The sequence below is a fragment of the Pithys albifrons genome, chromosome 4 (assembly GCF_047495875.1).
Source record: "Pithys albifrons albifrons isolate INPA30051 chromosome 4, PitAlb_v1, whole genome shotgun sequence".
Lineage (NCBI taxonomy): Eukaryota > Metazoa > Chordata > Aves > Passeriformes > Thamnophilidae > Pithys > Pithys albifrons.
The window spans coordinates 76827521-76848941 of NC_092461.1; the positions used below are offsets into that span (position 1 = coordinate 76827521).

The 21421-nt window shown below is 40.7% G+C and overlaps 1 protein-coding gene across 3 annotated transcripts in view; it reads right to left on the bottom strand.

The window, feature by feature from the left end:
• Positions 1 to 20509, bottom strand: part of LAMA3 (laminin subunit alpha 3) — a 115315-nt gene extending 94806 nt beyond the window's left edge. For all 3 annotated transcript variants that reach the window (XM_071554662.1, XM_071554661.1, XM_071554660.1), the window contains exons 1-5: positions 20135 to 20509; positions 14055 to 14207; positions 3260 to 3377; positions 2527 to 2645; positions 848 to 1018 (exon numbers count right to left, since the gene is read on the bottom strand). In XM_071554662.1, the coding sequence (XP_071410763.1) occupies positions 848 to 1018; positions 2527 to 2645; positions 3260 to 3377; positions 14055 to 14207; positions 20135 to 20392 (819 nt within the window). In that variant the 5' untranslated portion in view covers positions 20393 to 20509. The remainder of the gene's footprint in view (positions 1 to 847; positions 1019 to 2526; positions 2646 to 3259; positions 3378 to 14054; positions 14208 to 20134) is intronic.
• Positions 20510 to 21421: the final 912 nt, after the last annotated feature.

Consider the following 21421-nt stretch of genomic DNA (forward strand, 5'->3'; position numbering starts at 1 on the left):
GCTTGCCAAGTAAACTAAGTACCACATTTACATCTGCTTGTGAGCAACATCTTAGTTTCCTTAAGACAATAAAGGCACTTAATGGAACTGCTATCAAATAACTGGAATAGTTTTATGTTTTTCAGTGTTGAAACCCTCACACCCTTTTGTGCAGTGCCTCAGCCCAGGGTTTCCTCCAATTGTTACCAAATCTTCATTTTAAATGAAAAGGTTAAAAATAGCAATACAATACAAGCCTGCAATCTCTGTAAGTATATGATTTTCTGTCTCATGTTCCCTTAAGGAAGATGAATTTCCTTACATTTCTCCACTGAATGGGAGTGGGACTTTGCCCTTCAAGCTCTTGGGTAGCCCAAAATCCACAGACAACACTTCAGCAACTCAATTTGTGGAAGGATAGTGACAAGTATGGCCTTTGATTCCTGCTCCTTCAGAAACTCAGGTACCATTTTCAGAATTTTTTTCTTTGGGTATAAATAACAGAAAGTAGTTTCAAATCAAGTTGAAGAGATTTGGTTCCTCAGTTCTATATAAGATAGTTTAGAATACTTCTGCTTTGGCTGTTTATAGTTCCCATGATGCACCAAACTTCCTTCTATATTATAAAGCAGGGAATAAAGATGGTTTGTTACAAAATCCTTAATCATTACTTCCCCTCCATAAATCTGTGCTGATGCAGTTACCTTCTTGTCTCAAATGAACCCAGAGAAAAGATGGGGATTTAAGGGTAGGTCACTATAAATTTCATTGTTAGGGTGTTGCAATTAAAACATTCAGACCATTTTTGGTCCCTAACGTGCTTCATATGACTGCTGAGTGTACACATCTCAGTGAAAACAGTACTTACTCTACGAGTTACAGTGGGGTCCCGCTGAGCTTTGGATATCAAGTGTCCAAGAAGAGTATTAGTTCTGAGAAAACGAAGACGGATGTTTGTTGCTTTTGTGAACTCTCGAAGACTAGGGGAATAAGTGAAGTTTTTTGCTCCTGGGCGGCCATTTACCAAAGATACTACAATCTAACAAAGAAGTAAGCACATTTTGTTTAAAATATATCAACTGCAAGTGCCAATAGTGGCACAGAGCAAATCTAACAAAAGAATCCAAAACCTGACTATTGTTTCTGAACGTATTTGCAGGAACAACTAGGCATTTCATGCTTGAAGCCAGGATATTGGGAAAAATGGTGTTGTTAGTCTTGGACTTTCCTGAATTCTTATTATCCTTATGGCACATTGGGAAAAAGGGGGAAAAAAGTGCCTCTATCTCTTTAGAAAACAGAAAGCATAACACCCCAAAAGTATATGTTTTAATAGGAGAAAACAATAGAAATAGTTGCAGTTATTTTAACAGTCTACAGTGTCAATGGGAGTTTAGCCTCAGTAAAAACATCAGGTTTTGGCTCTTTCCCAAAGCACATTTATTTTTGGGTTAAGGCACAAACATTCCTGGAAAATATTATTGTTACCAGGTCCAGTGCTTGCAAGCGTATTAATGCTCTTTTGAAGAAAGTACACAGTGTTGCTTTAGAAAAGCCCCTCACATGAGAGCAGGTTTGTCTGACTTCCAAAACAAGGGCTCCAATACTTTTTTAAAGAAACAACTGCCAACAGCCTAGTAATCATGGATCTCTATTGAATGAACAATCAAGTGTGTATGTACAGGGCTTTGTAAAAGACTTTCATTTATTTATAACCATCCAGATAACAAATTTCTATTTTCAAATGGCTCCTGTACTCTAAGGCATGTAGCAAGGGAATGATGATTGTTCCAATTGCAGCACAATTCCTTCAGAAACAGTCATAGAGTATATAATAGGAGATGGCACTAACGGTGTTCTTCTGTGGAAATTTTTCTTTACAGTATCTTATTAGGAAAATTTTACAGGCATGTTAACAAACAAATTCTATTCTAATATGAAACCTGAGATCCAATAACTCTTGAGGAGTTTAGATTTGCATTCTAACCATATCAGGAGTAAATGCAGAATGCCAGAAGAAGCCATCAGCACAGCCAGACATTTAACATTCATTCAAATAATACAAGTCATGGTTCTACCTAGCAAGGAACAATGGCTAAAATCAGAGCAATGTTTTCCAAACACATGTATTTTATTTTAAACATGTAGTATTTTTATATATTCTTTTTTTAAACAGTTACTTATTGTTGAATTGTGAATATCTGTTTCTACAGCCTTTACTCACATCAGCAACTTTGGTGCACTAAGTTCCATCATGCACATTGGAAGTGTTCAGAAAATGCAGTCAATACCTTCAAAAGCATATGGCTACAGTGAGATACCCAAATTATGATAAATATCAACACAGGTTGCTCTGAGTAGCCCCTACTCCCATAGGGAATGGTGAAATATAGGAGGAGTCAGGTCACCCTCCCAAAATCTCACCTTGGTTATGGAATTACTAATGAAGATTCAATCAGTCATAGCTGAAAAATTAGTTCCAGCAAACTTGCGAAAGCAATGCTGTTGGCTTCCAGGATTACACATTATCTTCCTAAAAGCACTTACCTCTCCGTTTTCAAGAGGCAGAATGCGAGAGTACTCTGTGGTGCAAAGGACATCACTGTCCCCCCTCACTGGAAGATTAGCTTCCTTTCCAAAGCGCTCCAAGCAATCTGCTTTTGAGTCTAGTCAAGCAAGAACGAGAATTCATTTTATAGGTGAAAATAAACCCTATTGTTTGAATTTAAATTAATGAAGAAGTATCCCCCCTTGCTTTCAGGTAAATTTTATCCCATAAGAGAGTAATAGCAGTGATTGTGCCACTCAGCACAGAAAAACAGAAATTCCTAAAAACAATAATTTCTCTTCCTAAGCAATTCAGTAGTGAGTGCCTGACTTGCACAGTGTTTCTCCTATCTTCATATTAAATAAAAAAAAAGTTTTATAGGTACTCCAAGATCTCACATTTTTATTTCACTTTGATTTTTGCAAGAAACTCCAAGGTTCCATGGGATGAAGGACACTACAGTTCTGACATATCCAAAAAACAAGACAAACAAAATAAATTAAAAATTTCCAAGAGAGTGACAAATAGCTGACTTATACTTTCACATTATCATACTCACACAGTGTTACCACTAATTTGGCTAATTAAGAAAAGACAAATATATTTCATGTTCACTGTTTTCTCTGCAGCTGAAATCTTTAGCGAACCTCATGGTTTGATTTTGCTGCTACTGAGTGAATGATTAAAGATACCTGTCTCCAAAAGAGCAGTGCCACAAGGATTGATACTTACAAGCAAAATATTGCCAGGGAGTGTAAGTTTTTCCAAAGTCCACTGATCTTTCTAAGACCCAAAGATCTGGACGAGGAGAATTTGCAAACTTGATAAGGATGTAGGCAACATGGAAGAGCTGGTAACAGAATATACATAGAATTTGTCAGGAGATTTTCTGAACTCTACCAAAAGTACTGCAATGACAAAAGTAATGCAAAAAAACAACTTTTCTTTAGCGTATAGGGAGAAGGTTATTCTCTGCAGTTTCATTCCTATTAAAATAAGAGGACAGATGTTCAGCTGGCTACCTCACCTGGCAACGTGCTCGAGTACATTAAGGCATTTGTGTTAAATGCCATCTCTCACATTTCAGAACAGGTCTGTTGTGCAGATAACTGATTGCTTGGTGTGTTAAGGTCATAGTACTTAACATGGAAAAGTTAGCATCTCAACACATCGTTGAACTAAGACACTTTTGCAGCATCCTGGTATATCTGTGATGCATTCCAATCACATAACTGTGCTTGTTGTGAAGGAATATTAAAATGATGTAAGAGAAAATGCACACATCCTTAACACTGGGACTCCGTTGGTTGTGTTTGATAGTAATCTCAAACACCTGTTCCTCATGTTAAGAATATTTCCAGATAATTTTGCCACTTGACAGACTTTCCAAATAGAAGCAAGCCACACCAGAGTTTTGTGGGTATCAAATAACACAGGAGAGATTCTTATGGCTGATAGCGCATTCAATATGTGAAACAGCTCATACAGCTTCAAGAGCTCAAGGTTCCCAAGGCCAGGAGTTTCATCTGGTTTCTTTAGGTGCTTACTGTGTATCAGATAGACCACAGAGACAGAAAGCTCCCAACATTAGAGCAAAAATGGATTTGACAAGTAAAGATGTCTTACTGTAAGCCTCTTGGGATAATCCACAGTCGTAAAAAACAGAACATCACTAAAAAACTATCTCTACACAAAAAGCTGAACACAAATTCATTGTAAAGGTCATTTAAAATTTAAATAACCATAACATGGATAGGAGCTGCCAATAAAAGTGAACCAATACTGAGGTACAGTCAATATTCAAGTGAAGTTGCACTGGAATTTCTCACTCAATGACCTCATCTGAGAATCATCTGCTGACAAGAGATTCTCACTTTGATGGGGGAGGCAGAGAGTTACAGTCAACTGTCAAGTACCTGCTGCCAGAGCCCCCACATCAAATACACCCAAGCAGTCTATCTTTCCTCAAACCTTGCAAATGTCATGACCTGGAAGCCAATACTTTGCAAAGGTTATTAGACTTCAAACCACAAGTGCATACAAGTTCTCAAGCACAAACTGGGAACAGCACCTTTGTATGCACAAAACTGGCCCATTCAGCTGCTAGCTAAGAACAGTTTGATAACTCTCACACCAACTGGGACCAGCAAGAGAGATACTGGCCATACAGACATTACATGTCATCAAGTATGGCTATTCAATGCAAAGAAAGGTATCCCTCCAGGAAAGTGTAATACTTCTGAAATTCCTAAGGAAAAAAATGTCTTTTGTATTCTTGGTTTTCATCAGCTTAATGTCTCAAGGGGATTTATGTGTCCAGTGCAAAGCTGACACTGGAGAGGCCTATCTATTAATAGTCTTTCTTCCCTTATATTTTAAAGTCTTTAGGAGTCCCATCCTTACATGCACATTAGCAAGTGTGGATAAAACTCTGTGTGTTGAGTGACACAGATTTAATCAACACAAATGGTTTAGAAATCTCAATCAAAAACAAAGGAAGCAAAGGAAGCAAATAGACAAGTCCTGTCTTTTCCAGAGCTCCACTCCTTGTAGTCACACTGTGGAATCAGCACAACAATGACCTTCTACTTAACTCTCCAAAGAAGCAGATGACATCTGCTTCAGCTTGTCATAAAGTCATTATATTCTTCTACTCAGATGCTACTCAAAGTGCTGAGACAGCCATTCTCACCTCTCTCACAACAGGGATATCTTCTCACAAGTGTGAGCAAAACGGGCAGTGAATTCCACTTCCTCAGTACTTCCACAGTGCTGAAGAACTATGAGACAAGCTCACTTACACATCAGCAGCACTCTGGACTATAACCTTTCATATGCACCTAAAGAAAAATGACCAAAATGAAGGCACACACCAGAGTTGAATTGGCATGTGGCACCTGTCAGACACCTGTATGCCATATCTGCACGACTGTGTAATTCGCTGTGACTACTCAATGTGGGAAACTGAAATCCTGTCCAATACGTGTATTATATCAGGAACTCTGCAAGATTGCCTATGCTTAAAGAACTGCCTTTCAGCAACACACTTTGCTCATTTCCCTGCAAATCACAAAATGGAAAAAAAGAAAAAAAAATCCAACTATGGCAACTTCACATTACTGTTGCATATGAAAACCTTCAATTCATGTACAGCTCTCCTTGCATGTCATAGTTGGAAACGCTGCTTAGGTTTGTACAGTCACATTCAGCAAAGGGAAAGGGAAAGGGATAAGTCTTGATAAAAATTAAATTGGTGTTAGTTAACAACAATATATCCCCTAAACATAGTCACTAATCCTATCATCTGTCCTGCTTCTGACTTCACATGAGTGCCTATGATTTTGTTTTGACCTGGATCAAGGATACAGAACAGCATGCTTAAAATAGCATCCTGAAAATGCAGAATAGCATCCAGAATAGCAGCCTGAAAATCCAAACTTCCACTACACTTAAATACTGACCAAGTTGATGAACAGCCTCTCTTGTGGAACTGATGAGGCAACAAAAGAAAAAAATTAACCACTGGCTTAGAAAATAGATCCAAGCTAAAAGAGTAACCTTGCCAATGTAAGACCTAGAAAAGCAACTATCATAGACAGTTTTATGCTAAACTGGCATTTCACTAATTTAAATCTTGATTCCAACCTAAGACACACCCTGTGAAAAAATGCAGATTAAACTCAGAGCAATGTGTTCAGCCATTCAGTTTTGAGGAAAAAACAAAGTGTCTTAATTTTTTATTAAAAAAGTTTATTTGGTTGCTTTGAAGCTGAATTTCTTTCATAAAAAACCCTATTTTTCCTTCAAAAGGAGTGTTACAACTTTAAGTAAGCATTAAAAATAACTGCTTTTTTGATGCAACTATATAATAGTAAAAATATTTTCACCAAAAACAAAGCCTGAAATATGGCTTAATCAAATTCTTACTGTTTTCTTGTATGACTATAGAACTAAGTTTAAAAGCAGAAACAGCATTTTGTTTCCAGTAATGGAAACAATCCACTCTGGAAACATATGCTTGAAAGAGGATGTATTACTGTAAGTGTCAAACACCATATCCTGTAATCTAGCAGCAAAGGTCAAACTCGATGGATTTCCAACTGTTGGAATTAAACAAGTTCCAAACTGATGTGACTTTTTCCTGTTCACTTCAGTTTGTTCAGATCTGAACAATTCTTGCAGTCAGTGGTCTTGAAGATTCACAAAAACCCAGATAAAGTTTTTAAAAATCATCCAGTACAATGAGTAAAATGTCCTCCTCATCTGAGAATAAAAATTAAAATTTGTGTTACATACATATTACCAATATTACATTATAAAGACAGAGTTATTTCTATAGAAGCTCTTACAGGTGAATTCAAAATTGTGTTAAAAGAGAACATTTCAATGGATTGAGAGTTACACTGTACCATTATTGTTAATGATACAATATTCATCATCTCTAACAGCATGCACAGTACCTATTTTAACCCAATAGAAAGAAAACTTCCTGCTACCAATTGCATTCTCATGAGAATTCAAAACATCACAATAATACTAATTTAAAATGTTTCCTCCATTTTCTCCTTAAAAGTTTAAACAACCCTTTAAAATGGAGAAATTTCCAAGAATTTCTCCAAGAATCCTAAAATACATGAGAAAATGGAAGGCAGTTAGATATACATATATAAAGGTATAGAACATAATCCTCCATTCCTGTCACTATAAACTCAAAACAGAATACTAAAAACAGAAATAACTTGGAAGATGAGTGCTAGACATAAACTGGCACAAAAGAAAAATCCACTATGGTCCAAACAATCATGACACTGTGTGTGCTGCACATGTAGAAAGAGATTGTTCTTCCTTTTTGGCTCATGACAAAGAAAAATTCCTGGAGTGTGGTAGTAACAAGAACCCAACTACATCCAGGTAGACCATCTATCTGCGGCATTCCACAGATCTCAACATGTGTTCAAAGAAATACAACAGCAATCCTTCTTCATGTAATCTGAGCTGTAGAAGTGTGGATAACAGCTGTTTCCAGCAGGGTGGAATTTCCTAAGACTGTATTATCAGATATAACTACATCATCAAAACTTCCCTCAGCATCGTAAGCCTCTTCCTCTAGGCTTCTGGCATTACCTTGAATCATGTTGTTGGCACTGCACATTACTCAGAAGACAGAGAAATCTTATCATCATTCAGTACATATACTAAACTTCTCAGATGTGGGCTGATGAGGGAGTGGGATTTATGAAAGAGTAAAGTGCTTGGCATCTGCTCCAGAACACACCTTATGCCACTGACTGTATATGGTTGGCATGTGCATGCCCATTAGTTTCTTAAGGTAATGAAGCCTTAAGGTCTTGAGCACTGTTCCCTCTCAAAGACCAAGCCATAAAAGTAACAATCTATTGAAAAGAAATAAAAATCCCATATGCTCTGGTTAAAATTAAAGGCTTTGATTTTTTGAAGATGCAAAGAGGTAAGCACTTCCTCTATTCAAATATCTCAGTAGGACTTGAGCCACTCTTGCAGATCCAGATACATATCAAACGCTTCTGACAGTCAATATTTGGCAACTCTCAACAATGTATTTTGCAGATGAAGCGTCTATACAGAAAAAAAAGTCACCTAGAGAGAGTTGACTTATTCTTTCTGGCAGTTGCCAGCTACTCTTCTGGGTACATCAAAGAGCAGCTATAGCAGAGGTGCAGAGAAAATAGTATGGGGGTGGTATCTTAGAGGCATCAGATCTCCTGAATGAATTGCATCCAGTTTAACTGTGTACACATACACACAGCAATGCCTAGAGAGTGACAGTGACTGGAGACACTCCCACCGCACAGCATGCTGAAGTCACTCCTTGTGTGCCAGCTTCACAGTCCTGGGGTGCAGAAGCCAGGAATAAGTACGGGACTTCCAACGTTTTCCAGTTATCTCTGCACATGTTGTAGTGACATTATGCTTTTAATTTACTAGCCACTAATGCTAAAGAGCATGTTTAGTTAGGCAAGTCAGTGCCTGTGAATATGCCTCATTGGCACATCTGGAAACCTTTTCTCTATTTCAGTTGATGGCAGGACCAGAAGGGAGAAGCTCTCCATAGATTTCATGGGCAGTACTCTAGAAGAAGAATTGCTTCCAGAAATAAAGGGAAGTCCATTCTTCAGGTTCAATCAGTCCTTGGTCTTTTTGCAAAGGCTGCAGGCAAATACATCAATGACTGTCAGTTACTTCACTGAAATTCCTCATGCAGCCACTTTTCAATTGGGATTTGTACAAAGACCAACTCAATGCTCATAATTATTTCTCACATATTGCCTGTTTCTTCACAGAACACTGAAGCTATTCATATGGGAAAGGATTTGCACAATTCAGCCCTCCGTTGTCCAGTAGATAAATGTCCCCCTGTGAGGGCTACAGTCTGACAGAAAAGAGCACAGTAGTATTGTCAGCACTGGAAGGAAACGTAGGGAATTGCGGAGGGTTGGAGGTTGTGCTTTTACTATATTGTGTTGAGACGGAGGTATTTAGAACAACATATCACAAAATGAAAGTAACGTGTAGGAATGAGCATGGAAAGGATGGGGGGAGAAGAAGAAGTACAGACATGGAGAGAGAGGAGAGCAATGAGTGGGAACAGAGATCTTCCTAAAGGGATGCTAAGGAAGAACTAGTGGAAGACAGCATCAGGAAAGCAAAGGAGAGCAAGACTTGCAAGGGTTTATTTTGAGAATAAAATCAAATTATAATCAAAAATACATTTTAAAGCCAATGACACACATCTACTATTGCAAAAAAAAAGGAAAAAATGCTAAGCCATTCAAAAAGCATTTAAAGCTTGAAGATATCATAGTACATTGACTACATCTTAAAGGATAACATATGAGTAAGAAAGAATGTATTTATGGTATTTCCCTGATTAAGACTGGTAGCTCAGCTCTGAATGACCTGCTGGTAATGTGACTGAGGGATAAATGGAACACGTATTACCTGATACAACTTTTAGAAAATGCTATCAGACAGCTCTTACTTGATTCGCTGCACTTATGTTAATTTAGAGTTCACAACAATATTCACCTTACTATGATATGAGCCAAAAATCACAACAAACTTCAAAGCATACTGTTGTGCAGCATGATCCCAAATCAACTTCCTGCACAAACTGAAATACTCTGAACTAGAGTTCTCCAGTATAAAGTAACACTTCTGTGCTGTGAGCATCCCTATTTTTGAGTACTGCAGGGACAATACTGTACCTTCCCTAGACTTAAAAGCCCCTTTTCTCCTCAGCGTGAACCACAGAACAGGGATCAGTGGTGCTGTGGATTCAGAGCCGTGCAGGGGGGTCCAGAGGAAAGGCTTTGGCTCACTGCTGGGACAGTTCTGTAAGACTGCAGAAGCTTCATGCAGTGGTTCTCATGGCTTAATCTGTAAGACTTCTCAGAGTTATTATAGAGGTTATGCAATTTCACGCTAGATTTGGGTCTAATTTCAGGGTCAGTGATAATACAAAGTCTTCAACAGCCAAGCACAATGAGTGCAGTGACTATTTTTGGAAGCCAAGTTCAATGCAGCTTATGATAAATCTCCCACCACCTTGACAGTTTCTCCCTACAGGAGAAGGGCCCACAAGACACTATATTACACAAAATGATAGTTAAATTAACTGTTACTTCTGAAACATTTAAAACTATTATGTCAATCCTTTATAAGTTAAGAACAACAGATTTTAATGACAACAGTTAGTCAGAGCTAATTATATTCACAACAACAGATACTTTTTGCAAACTTATGGACATGAAGGATTGTTATTAAATATAAAAATTAATCTCCTACTGTATAAAGGCAACTCAGATTATTTAACAAACTGAGAGGTTTTTTTACAAAATGTTTATATGCTTTAACTGACAAAACAAAATCATGAACTTCCCCATGGGCCACAGCACTTACCTTAAATTTATGGTTGAGTTTGCCTCCTTCCCTAATAAAACTACTAATTTGGACATTACATTCCACTGTGTGCTTTAATTTACAACAGTGACTAGTAACACTATTACATAAAAATTATTAAAGACATTAGTGCACAAGATTTCACCAAGCCTGAGTCTTTCAGCACTATATTATTGCCACAAAACCACAGTAAAAAAATTACTTATAACTAAAAGCAACAACAAAATTTGTGAATACTTTTTGAAGTGCAATAGCTAGACATTTCTTTTTCATCAAACACTGTCATGCTATTATGAACCTTCATCTTCTTCTGAAGACAAAGATCAGAAAAATATCTGGGGGAGTGTTACTGTATTATCTGCTGATTGTTAAGCAAGCCAAAGATGAGGGCACACCTGCTAAGATTAGGCAATTCAAAGAGTCAGGGAAAGGGTAATGAACTTCAGCCAGATATTCTGGATTCAGAAGCTTAAAATATGGAGAAAACTACATTGGGAAAAACATGACCAATTAAAGGAATGACTGAGACTTCATTTGATGTAAATATTTTAAACAAGTCAGGAATAGCCACAGTGTAAGCAGGTATGTTAACAAAATGGAGAGGCAGCCTCAGGGATCAACATTATAATTGTTATTCAGAAGGACTGTGATTGATTAGAAATGTAACTATAGTGCACAAAGTCAGAAAGGGAAGTAAAGCAGGGCTTTTGCTTTAAGGTTTTTGCTTTTTCTCATGTTACAAAGTACTGCAAAATAGCATTCTTCTAGCAGAAAGATTTCACATCCTGAAGGGATTTTGACTTTCAAAATCACCCCTAGCCCTTGTGAAACAGAAGCAGCACCAGGTGGGTGTTCTGTTCCAGTTCCACTGTAGTGAGCACTAAAACTTCCAACACAGTGCAACTATCTGACTAAATAGTGTCGTGAGAACACTGCAAAAGGCTCCATTGGGACTCTACTCTCAATCATAAAGATATAAAGGCAGGAATGCAGTAAATTAAAAGCTTTTGACTTTGCACCAAGTTCTGCTTCCTCTAATTGTGGATAGTTGATGACCAGCTTACACTCAGTCATTGCTTCCCTGCACACATATATATGTACCTTACTCATTGTCATGTTCTGCACATGCAAAAACATTTCCCTATTTTGTTTATGGAAAAAGGTGACTTGTAGAAAACAAAACCAAAAAAACCAAAGAGGACAAATATTCAGTGACGAAAATTACATTCCTACCATCTTTTCAATACTACAGCTTGTGATTCTGTAAGGTATTTGGACACATCTAACTGTAAGATTTATTTTTCCTTAAGCACGAAAACCTTCATCTCAGCTCACTTGAAGAACTGCACTCTGAAATATTGTCTCTGCCAATCACTAAGAAAGTCTGCATGACTAACACACGCCAAGCTCTTAGTATTCAGGATTCTGAAATAAGTTAAGGTCTGAGTGTTTACCTGTTGCCTTGAATAGACTCACTCCATCACAGTATTTCATATTCCTCTTAATTACTAGTATTATGTGACTATACGAATTTGCGATGTGAGAATACTAAGCAAAATGTCAAAAGTGAGTCTCAAGCTGAAACAAATCCTGAAATTAAGGTTCCACTGGATGAACTCAGATATGAGATAATGTCCCTGAAGCAGGGAGAAAAAAACCCATATGAATCCTACTAAACCTTCATCCATCCAGCAGCTAAAACAACTCCCTTCTGATCAGAAGACCTGAAGTAATTTTCACCTTTGTCTTGGATTTCCCTTCTTTCCAAATAAGAGAGTTCAGAGTAATCTTTCCAAGACGAACCAAAGTAATAGCACAGAGCAATTGGTCTCCAAGGAGTCTCATGAGAAGAGGGCACTCAGTTCATATCCTTCCTCTGGAAGGAGGCTTCTCAGAAGTTAATTCTGCACATAAGAAGTAAGAAACCTGTCAGTAGGTTCTCCAAAGAAGGTAACAAGAGCACAGAGGGAATTGAAGTTTTGGATGGAGTAACGTGCTACATAAGCAGGTGAGGATGATGCAGCACAAGTGTTGGTCACAAATATGCTGGGTTACACCACAATGCAAATTACAGCCTGCAACCTAACCCTGTGTCTTGCAGAGCATCTGATGGATATAAGCAGCTCAAAAGGCAAGGTCTGCCTTACTGGGAAGGGACTACCTTCCCATGCCTAATCACAGCACTCTGCTCTGCATTCAGTCTCCCAGCTTTGCATGTCCAGCCTGAAACACACGCTTCCCCATAGTTTGCTGCAAAAGAATAACTGAGCAACTCACTTCACAGGAACACAAAGCATATGGTGATGGAACACTCCTCAATTGTACAGTGCAACACAAAATGCAACACAACTCAGACAGGTCTGGCCACTGTGTGCCAGGCTACCAAGGATGCTGTGACCTCAAAATTCATTAGCTCTTACATAGCTCTCCCTTCTTTCATGGCACAGTGCAGAAAAGCAACCAAGAAAACAGGCATGTTATTAGTGTAATTAATAGAAATGCAAATGCAAAATTCACAGCAGTTTGGTTTAAACTACTGATATTCTCTATCTTATGTTGCCTGGCCTTTCTGCACTGCAGCTATACTGGATACAAACCCACCAAATTAAGATATCCTCAAAATCATAACCATTCCAGTAAGGAACAGGAGCATTAAAACACCATGTAAAACACCATGTAACAGGAAACATAAAATAAGTTGCACCTAAATCCCCAACAAAATGGTAGCTGAGTCTGAGAGAAATATTTTCTTAGTTATCCTTGTTGTCAACTAAATTGAACACCTAATCAGAAAGTGCTGTCCTGTATAATCAGGCAATAAACAGTTACTACTGTCCAAAATATATATGCACACATATACATACACTATGCAGACCCACACATGCATTTATAGTTATATATTTTCAGCTGGTGTTAAGTTGCACAGTGTAACTAATTTCACTGGACCAGTGCCCAATTATGGCAGCTGAGAATCCATCCTTGTGACTTAAAATACATATACAGAGGTTTTACTCAGAAGCTTGCCTATCACTTGCACGGGAAATACGGGTGTTCATGTTACTGTCTCATTACTAATTAATATCACATTGGTTTTGCTGTCCCTTCCCTTTTAGACTGTGTTATCAGTATTTTTCTGTCTATCTTGAAGATAGGCAAACCAGTAGGACCCCAAAGGCAAAAACAGATTCCAAACATTATTCTCAAAATATGTGCATGCATAGAGATCATGGAGTTTCTCTCTCTGTGCTCATGGAAAAGGAGAATATTAAATGTACGGTAAAATCCAGGTTTCAACTAAGAGGTTCCCCTGTGTAACCTCAGGTTAATGAGTTGCAGTGTCTGTGCAGGAAAGCACACCATCATTACATTTGTGTGATGCCAGTGGCAAGAACCCCCATCATCAAAATTTCTAAAGGAGGATAATCATTTTAATATAGTTAACTTGGTAGAAAAATACAGAACATAACCCACACAAAAAAGCTGTAATGATGGAAGTTAAAATCATCAGTTCAAAAGTCTCTCCCAATTGCAAATCATGCGTATAAATGCAAGAAATGAACAAACCTCACTCAATAGCTCATGCACTTACCTGTCCTAGATCTAAAGTGACATTGACTTCATTGTACTTCAAGCCCATAGAAAGAGGAGGACTTTGCCACCAGCGCTCCGTGCCATCAATTGCATTGGTTATTGGGTGAGCTTTACTGGGATCAGCAGCATTGCAGTAGTCACAAAACTGGCCCTGAAACACAATAAATTAAAAAGATGGTCTCAGCCGAAATCTTATGTATTCATGACACATGCAGTTTTTAACTGAGATTCTGATCTAGAGTATTGACTAAAAATGAGATTAAATTTTGTTTCTTTGTATCATACAATTTTTAATGCATTAATTATTCCCCAGCTCATACTCTGAAACACACTGATCTTTATGTTACAAACAAAAACTTTAGAATCTCAGTAAGGGAACACAAATAAATCTTCCTTTATTAATTAATTCATTGACACTGATGAAATTACCTATATGACATCTACTGTGGTGTCTGCACAAAATTAATGAAACAAAGATCTTTAGAACAGGATTAGGACCAACAAACAAATTATCCTCAATTCTCCTAAGAGACCATGAAATACCCACATATGTATAGCCTGGTATTAATAAAACCATAACAAACCCCCTCTGTTACTTGCCTATAAGTTTATGACACTGTTCTCATCTTTTGTCATACATTCTGAATCAGAGGTTTCTGAACAATATGTACTGATGGAAAATGCACCAGATCTTACAGATTGTTCCCTTTAAGTTTTCCTTTAAAGAATCCCACTGTAACCTCATTTCCAGAGGTTACTCCCAATTTCCAGTCCACAACTAAAACCACGCTCCAGAGATGCCCTTAGAGGGTCTCTAAAGCTCTTTGTACAATAATGATGAACAAACTTCAAAAAATTTAATTGTCTTTTGATTTCACATCTTGACATGCCCAACAAGCTATTTTTATCTCCAAGAACACACATTTTACAGTCTACTAGGATTAGTGCTGAAGTGCCGTAATTACTTATTAAAAAATCTTTTATTGTCCCATTCATTTCTTATTCCAATCACTGGGTGGAGATAATCAGTGAAAATGCTAACTGTGCCAAGCACAGATATTTGTAGAACCCCAACAGAAAAAATGGCATGCTCATGGAATGGCAGTGCACCCATCGTGGTTACTTCAGTCAGACAGTTGCTTAATCCATCAGCCTGTGAGGTACTGACACTGTTGGGACTCCTGATTGAAATAAAAATAATGGGGCAAATGTTATCTTATCAACAAAGCATATTTTCATAAAAAATATAACAAATCTTTTGTTGCTTCCACAATCCACAATCCATGTTGCCTGGTATGAAGCACATTCCTACCTTTTAAGAATTAACAGAATCCCATATAAGTGCCAGTATTTTGTTTGCCACTGCTGTCAGACTAACCAGTCCACTTTTAATAAAGGAATAACATTAGGGCTCTCACATTCTTGTCAGGAACAGTCTTGCAAGCTTGGTGAATTTAAGATGTTTATCTCTAATGGAATTTATTTGACATCTACCATAGTTACCAATGGATTGGAAAATACTTCATCGTTCTCATGCGATCCAAATACAACATCTTCTGCCTTCCAAACATAAAATATTGATGTTCACTGAGTATTTCTACATCAATAGCAATAATTTCAGCATCTGCATCTAACAGCAGTTCCATCCTCGTCCTCCTCTTCTGGAAAGCCCAGAATATGATGCCATTTCCAGAGGCCATGGCTACCATTAGCTGTTCTGATTCAGCACTGTCAGTGCCAACCTGACTGAGGGTTAACTCTCAAGAATTCAAAAGTTGTTTAGAGACTTACTAAATACTTGCATACACAAGTCAGTTAACTATCTCTGGGGTCATGTTATAACATGATTTTCCTCCAGCTCTGCTAGAGAAGATGGTTTGGCTGATTTTCATATGAACTACAATATGCCAGGACACTGCTCAATTAGATAGTTTGCTGCAGCAGATACCACACCAGCCCATGCTAGCTACAGGCAATGTCGCCAGTTTTTGCAGTGACAACAAAGAACATGAAATTGCTATCTGCAAAATCAATACCCTGAGAAATCAATGTATGCACTGACTACTGCAGTTACAACCACATCCCAACATCTTTTCTGACAAATGCATGCTCGAGTTCTGACATATGTAACAGTAAACAGCTTCCCTAAACAGCTTTATGATGTACTTGAAATGGTCTTAAGATCTAAATTCATATTCACAATGATCAGACTGGAAATACAAAGGAAACAGTTGCTGCTACAGCAGTTTCAGCTCTGATCTGGAAACAATCTCAAAGAAAGGTTGAATGAGTAGTAAACAATGGGAAGTATTAAAAGCAAGCATTTAATTTACACGCACTTATGTGATTTCAGTATACCAGAGCACTTGATCTGAACTCAAGATACCATCTTTTTCTTTTGGGACACATAATTCAAAGAATTTCATCGTAGCAGCTGGAGTTTCAGTTATTTATGTTACATTCCAGCAACCCTGCCAACTAGGCAGCAAAACAAAAAATGAAAAAAAAATTATTGGACAGAGCAGCCTTCCTTCTCACTGACAGTATCTCAGGCACACCACGTTCAGCCTGTCTGCTACAGGACACGTCTCCATTCCAGGAGACTGGGCCTGCAGACTTGGTTTGATTTTGGCTGCAGTTCATCAGGCAGGCAGGTGTGCATTTGCTGGTGACCTTGTTACCCTCCTTTCCCCTCCTTCTCCTGAGTGAAGGAGAAACCTGGAACTGCATGAAAGATTTTGCTGAAATACACCAGTGTGGACCTGAGACACCCAGGGATGAAAATGTCTTGCCTGTAAGTTATAGAAGGTGACAACAATGGAGAACTTGTTCATTATTTCATACCTAGCAGTACTGTGCCCACTGCAGGGCAGAACAGGTATGCAGTTAGACTTTAATGCACATGCCCACACCACTGTGGACAGACTGGCAGGCAAAACCAGGCATGCCATTTATCTATCAGCTGCTGAAATATTTTATACTGTTGTGCATTTCTTCACTCAACACTGCTCTTATTAAGTTATTGTCCCACATGCCAATGTGCTACATAAGGGAAACACTGCTTTCCACAGTGTGCATCCAGCACTGTCTTAAGAGCCTTGGTTGAGTTGTTCAGCAAGGGACTGTCCACTCCACTGATCACCTTCAAACAAATGCTCTTTCTGCATTTGCTGGATATTACAGGCTTCATTAAAAGACACATCACCAAATGACAAGCTGAAAGAGAACAAGTGATGGTAGATCAATGGAAATAAATTTGGGGCTGCTCTTCATCTCTTTTCCTCTTTTTCAGTTAGCACAGAGCTGTATGCTCCCTTTGCCAGAGTGAAGATCACCTTCCACACCTCCTTTCAATTTTCTCTATTCATAGAACAACAGACACAAACCAGCCTTCTAGAGGAGACAAAAAGAGAGTGACTCAAGTGTGTGCTGTCACTTGAAATCGTACCAGCCCAACACAGTGGCTATTACACCTATCACTTTATGTAAAATGCCACATGACCTTCTCTTAGACTCTTAAGAAATATGTGAATACTTCTGCTGATTTTAAACCCTTCTGTGCCCAGGTTCTGAAAAGTTTAATACACTTCTCTCCAATTTTCCATGAAAGAAGAGATTCTCTTATTTGCAGTGTGTTTGAACTTGTGAGGTGATGTGTCTTGAGAATATGCACATTGTGTTGTTATTGTAATTTCCAGGGCTGTATTTCCCTGACCTTTAGAAAGACTTTCCAACCCTTCTTGAACCACAACAACCACTGGTAAATCACAGAAGTATTCATGTTATGTATCTCAATGGAGCTTTGTTAAAAGTGGAGAGAGACACTGCTGTATCTGTGCTTATACAAACGCTGTAAGAGGCACAACATGCTTCCTTGTGCCAGGGCTGTGCTATCAGTAGTCTTGGGGACTTGAATTTGACATGAAAAATAACAGCCTTCTAACCTAGGACCTGCAAGTCAAATATTTAACAAAAGGAACTCCACACTTTCTAGCCTCCCTCGTCCATTACACAGCAAACTCTCATTTCCAGTTGGGTGTTAGTATATAAAGGAAATATTTACAAGAACCATCAACAGCAACATGCATCACACAACAAGCATTGTTCCACTTGCTTGATATGTTTAACTGATGTTTGGTTTGGCTGACTTTTATTATCCTGTGATTTCTGATATTTCAAGGCATGTCAGTAAGAGATTTCACTGCAGTAGTGGGCTACACCAAGTTACTGAAATATTTTTGTGCTCACTATTCATATGGTGGTATGCTTGTTTCAGGCAACTTTAAACATGGATGCCTAAACTTCAGAGGTGTGTTAGAAACTGAGAATCAAGTAGTTTCCTGATCATCACAACCTTTTTTCATAACTCTATCTTAAGTATGTAATACCTGTGTCTCAGTTTTCCTATTAGTAAAATAGCATATTACTCATCCTGTAAGGAATGGTCTGCCCAGAGAGGTGGTGGATTCACAGTCCCTGGAGGTTTTCAAGATGAGACTGGATGTGGCACTTAATGCCCATGATCTAGTAATCACAGTGGTGCTGGATCAAGGGTTGGACTCGATGATCTCAGAGGTCTCTTTCAACCCAGCTGGTTCTATGATTCTATGATCTCCACAGCACTTTGGGCTTTTTTTGTGACTGAAGGCACTACACAGATATAAGGTGAGCTGAGATTTCATGGTGTGGCAGGAAGTCATGGCAGAGGGAAGCCCAGAGCAAAGCATACTGCTGGCTGTGGCTGCCTGATGAACTGCGAGGGCAGGCTGCATGATGGTACACTCTCCCTCCTGGTACATGACAAGGAGTACATATGCTGCACCTTCTTAGTCCTCTCCCACTCTTTTGAGCATCTATTCTCATAAAGAAATGAGAAAAAAACTCTTTTATCCACTGCAAGCCCTTCTGAAGCCAGATACTAACAGTTATTTCACTATTAAACATGAAAACTTAAACACTAGCCCTTCTCCCAAAATGCTAAAAATGTACTTGCATTCTTTCTGTATTGCCTGGAGTCAGGCAGAGGACCTTAAAGCTTTCAAAATCCCTTTCAAATTGCAGTTTCATTCTGGCTCTTTTCCTCCCACCAAGAGAGAAATAAAATAACTTTGGAAGGTCTGAGGTTTTGGGAAAGTCCCCCCCTTGCAGCACCAATACTGAGCATCCATTACAGTACATCAGAGTTTAGTGCATTTGTTACTCCTTCCTTACCCGCTAACAGACATGTCAATACAAGTTTCTACCAAAGGAAAAATATATTTCCATTAGCCTTTGTCAGGAGTTTTGTGCTTTATTGCTATCTTTCTTGAACCTGGCACAAAAGGAATGCAATAATCTCGTCCTATGTTAGGAGAGAACAGCATGATCCTCACTGCCCTCTGCGCTTATACTCCCTGTCAGAGTCCCAAGGAGTCTCTAACTTCCTCCCACAAGCAATACAAGGCACAGACGATAAGCCTCATATTTATTGCTTGCAAAATACTACAAAGCCACAAAATACTTGGCTAAACCCGGACCTCTTTTCCCGTCGGAGAGACGCCTGCTCTCCAGCGAGTAGCAGCTACTGCAGCGCCGTCCCATCCATCCCCACTAAGCTCACTGCTTTAGCCCCAGAGGCATCACGCTGCTCACCGCGGACCGTGGGCCACGCGCTGAGGCCATAAACCACCACCTTGGATACCCCCTAAGGCTCTTCCAAGGTGCCTGACGGGTCGAGCAGCTCACGCATCCCCGGGAGCAGCCGCAGCACCGTGGGCATCTCCGCGGCGGGGGCGGTGTGTGGGTGTGTCTCCAGAAGGTGCCGGAGCACCTGAGGGCAGATGCGCAGGCAGAACCGCCGCTGCCCGCTTCCATCCTGCCTAGCGCCTCTTTGTGTGGGCTGCCCCCGGTCCGCGCTCCTCTTCTATCCCTGTGGCACACGCCCAGCCGAGAGAAACGGAGACCAGGCAGCCCAGGGTAGCGCCAGACCTCCCTCCCAAAGGGACACAGCCCGCCGCTCCGCAGCGCCGGGCGGTGGCGCGGGATGGGGAGCAGGTGCGAAGGGAAAGGGGTCCCGGCGGCGCCGCCCTCTCCGGTTACCTGGATGGCGCGTCCCAGGGGGGCGGCGGCCGGTCCCCCCACGAGCTTGCAGAAGAGCTCCGGCCGCCCGCCGCCGTCCGGCCCCTCACCGCAGGTGGCCGTGGCCCAGATGTTGGCCGCCGCTGCCAGGTTGAAGTAGGGCGGGTGGAGGCTGAGCCCCGTCCCGCGGGAGGCGCCGGGCTCCGGCTGCGCGGGGCACAGGGCGAGCAGCGGCGGCAGCAGCGCCCAGAGCAGCGGCGAACCCGGCGGCGCGGCCATCCTGCGCCGGGCTCTGCCCTCGCCGCCCTGGGGCGGCACTGCCCTGCGGCGGGCGGGCGGCCGGGAGAAGGAAAAGCAGCAGAAGCAGAAGGAGCCGGCGGGGCTGCCCACACTCTGCCCGCACCTCCCTCACGCCCTTGTCTGCGCGGCGCTGCGCGGGCTGGGGCGGGACGAGAGGCAGCCCCGGTGCGGGGCGGGACGCGGCCCCTGGGGCGTGCGGGTGTGCGGGGGCGGGACGAGACGGAACAGAATGGGACGGGGGAAGGGTCTCCCCTCGGCGGGTTGGCCCCGCGTGTGTGCCCAAGCACCCAGTTCTGCGGGCATGCCGAGAGGTGCCACCCCCCGGCTCAGCTGGAGGTCTCTGATCCTCCTCTTCCTCGGTAAGTGCGCGGGTTAGTGTTTTCTACAGACCATGAAGAAACCTCAGAACATCCCACCCTCATAATTTGTCCACAATACAATAAGTTGTGGATGCCACATTTCTGGAAGTTTTCAAGGCCAGATTGGGTGGGGCTCTGAGCAACCTGGTCTTGAGGGAAGTGTCCCTGCCCAGGGCAAGGGGGTTTGAACTAGATGACCTTTAAGGTCCCTTCCAACCCAAACAGTTCTATGATTCAGTGATGACTTCTGACCTGTCGTGTCACATATAGGGAGTAAAGGTTTTGCAGCCTTCTCCTTGAGCAGGCATATCCCCACACAAGGTATACCCTCTGCTTCTCAGTAGGTCCTCAGGAAGACACCCTGTGTGACTGCACTGCAGAAATTGCAGCTCGTCTTGCCATTTTCAGTGCTCTGAGGATGCTGGAAACTGTGCAGTCTGGGCCACCCTGCTGCAATCCACAGCTAGTGCTCACAGTACCTTGTGAAATGGTTGTTCCTGCCCATCCAGGGCAGACAATGAGCCTCCTGTCTTTTTGAAGCTATTTGGCACAGGGTTTGGATAGCACAGGAGCTGGAGGGGAGGTTGGGGAGGGAGAAGGAGGCCTAAGAACCATGTCTGTATCAAGATTTGCACTGCTTAGTGGCACT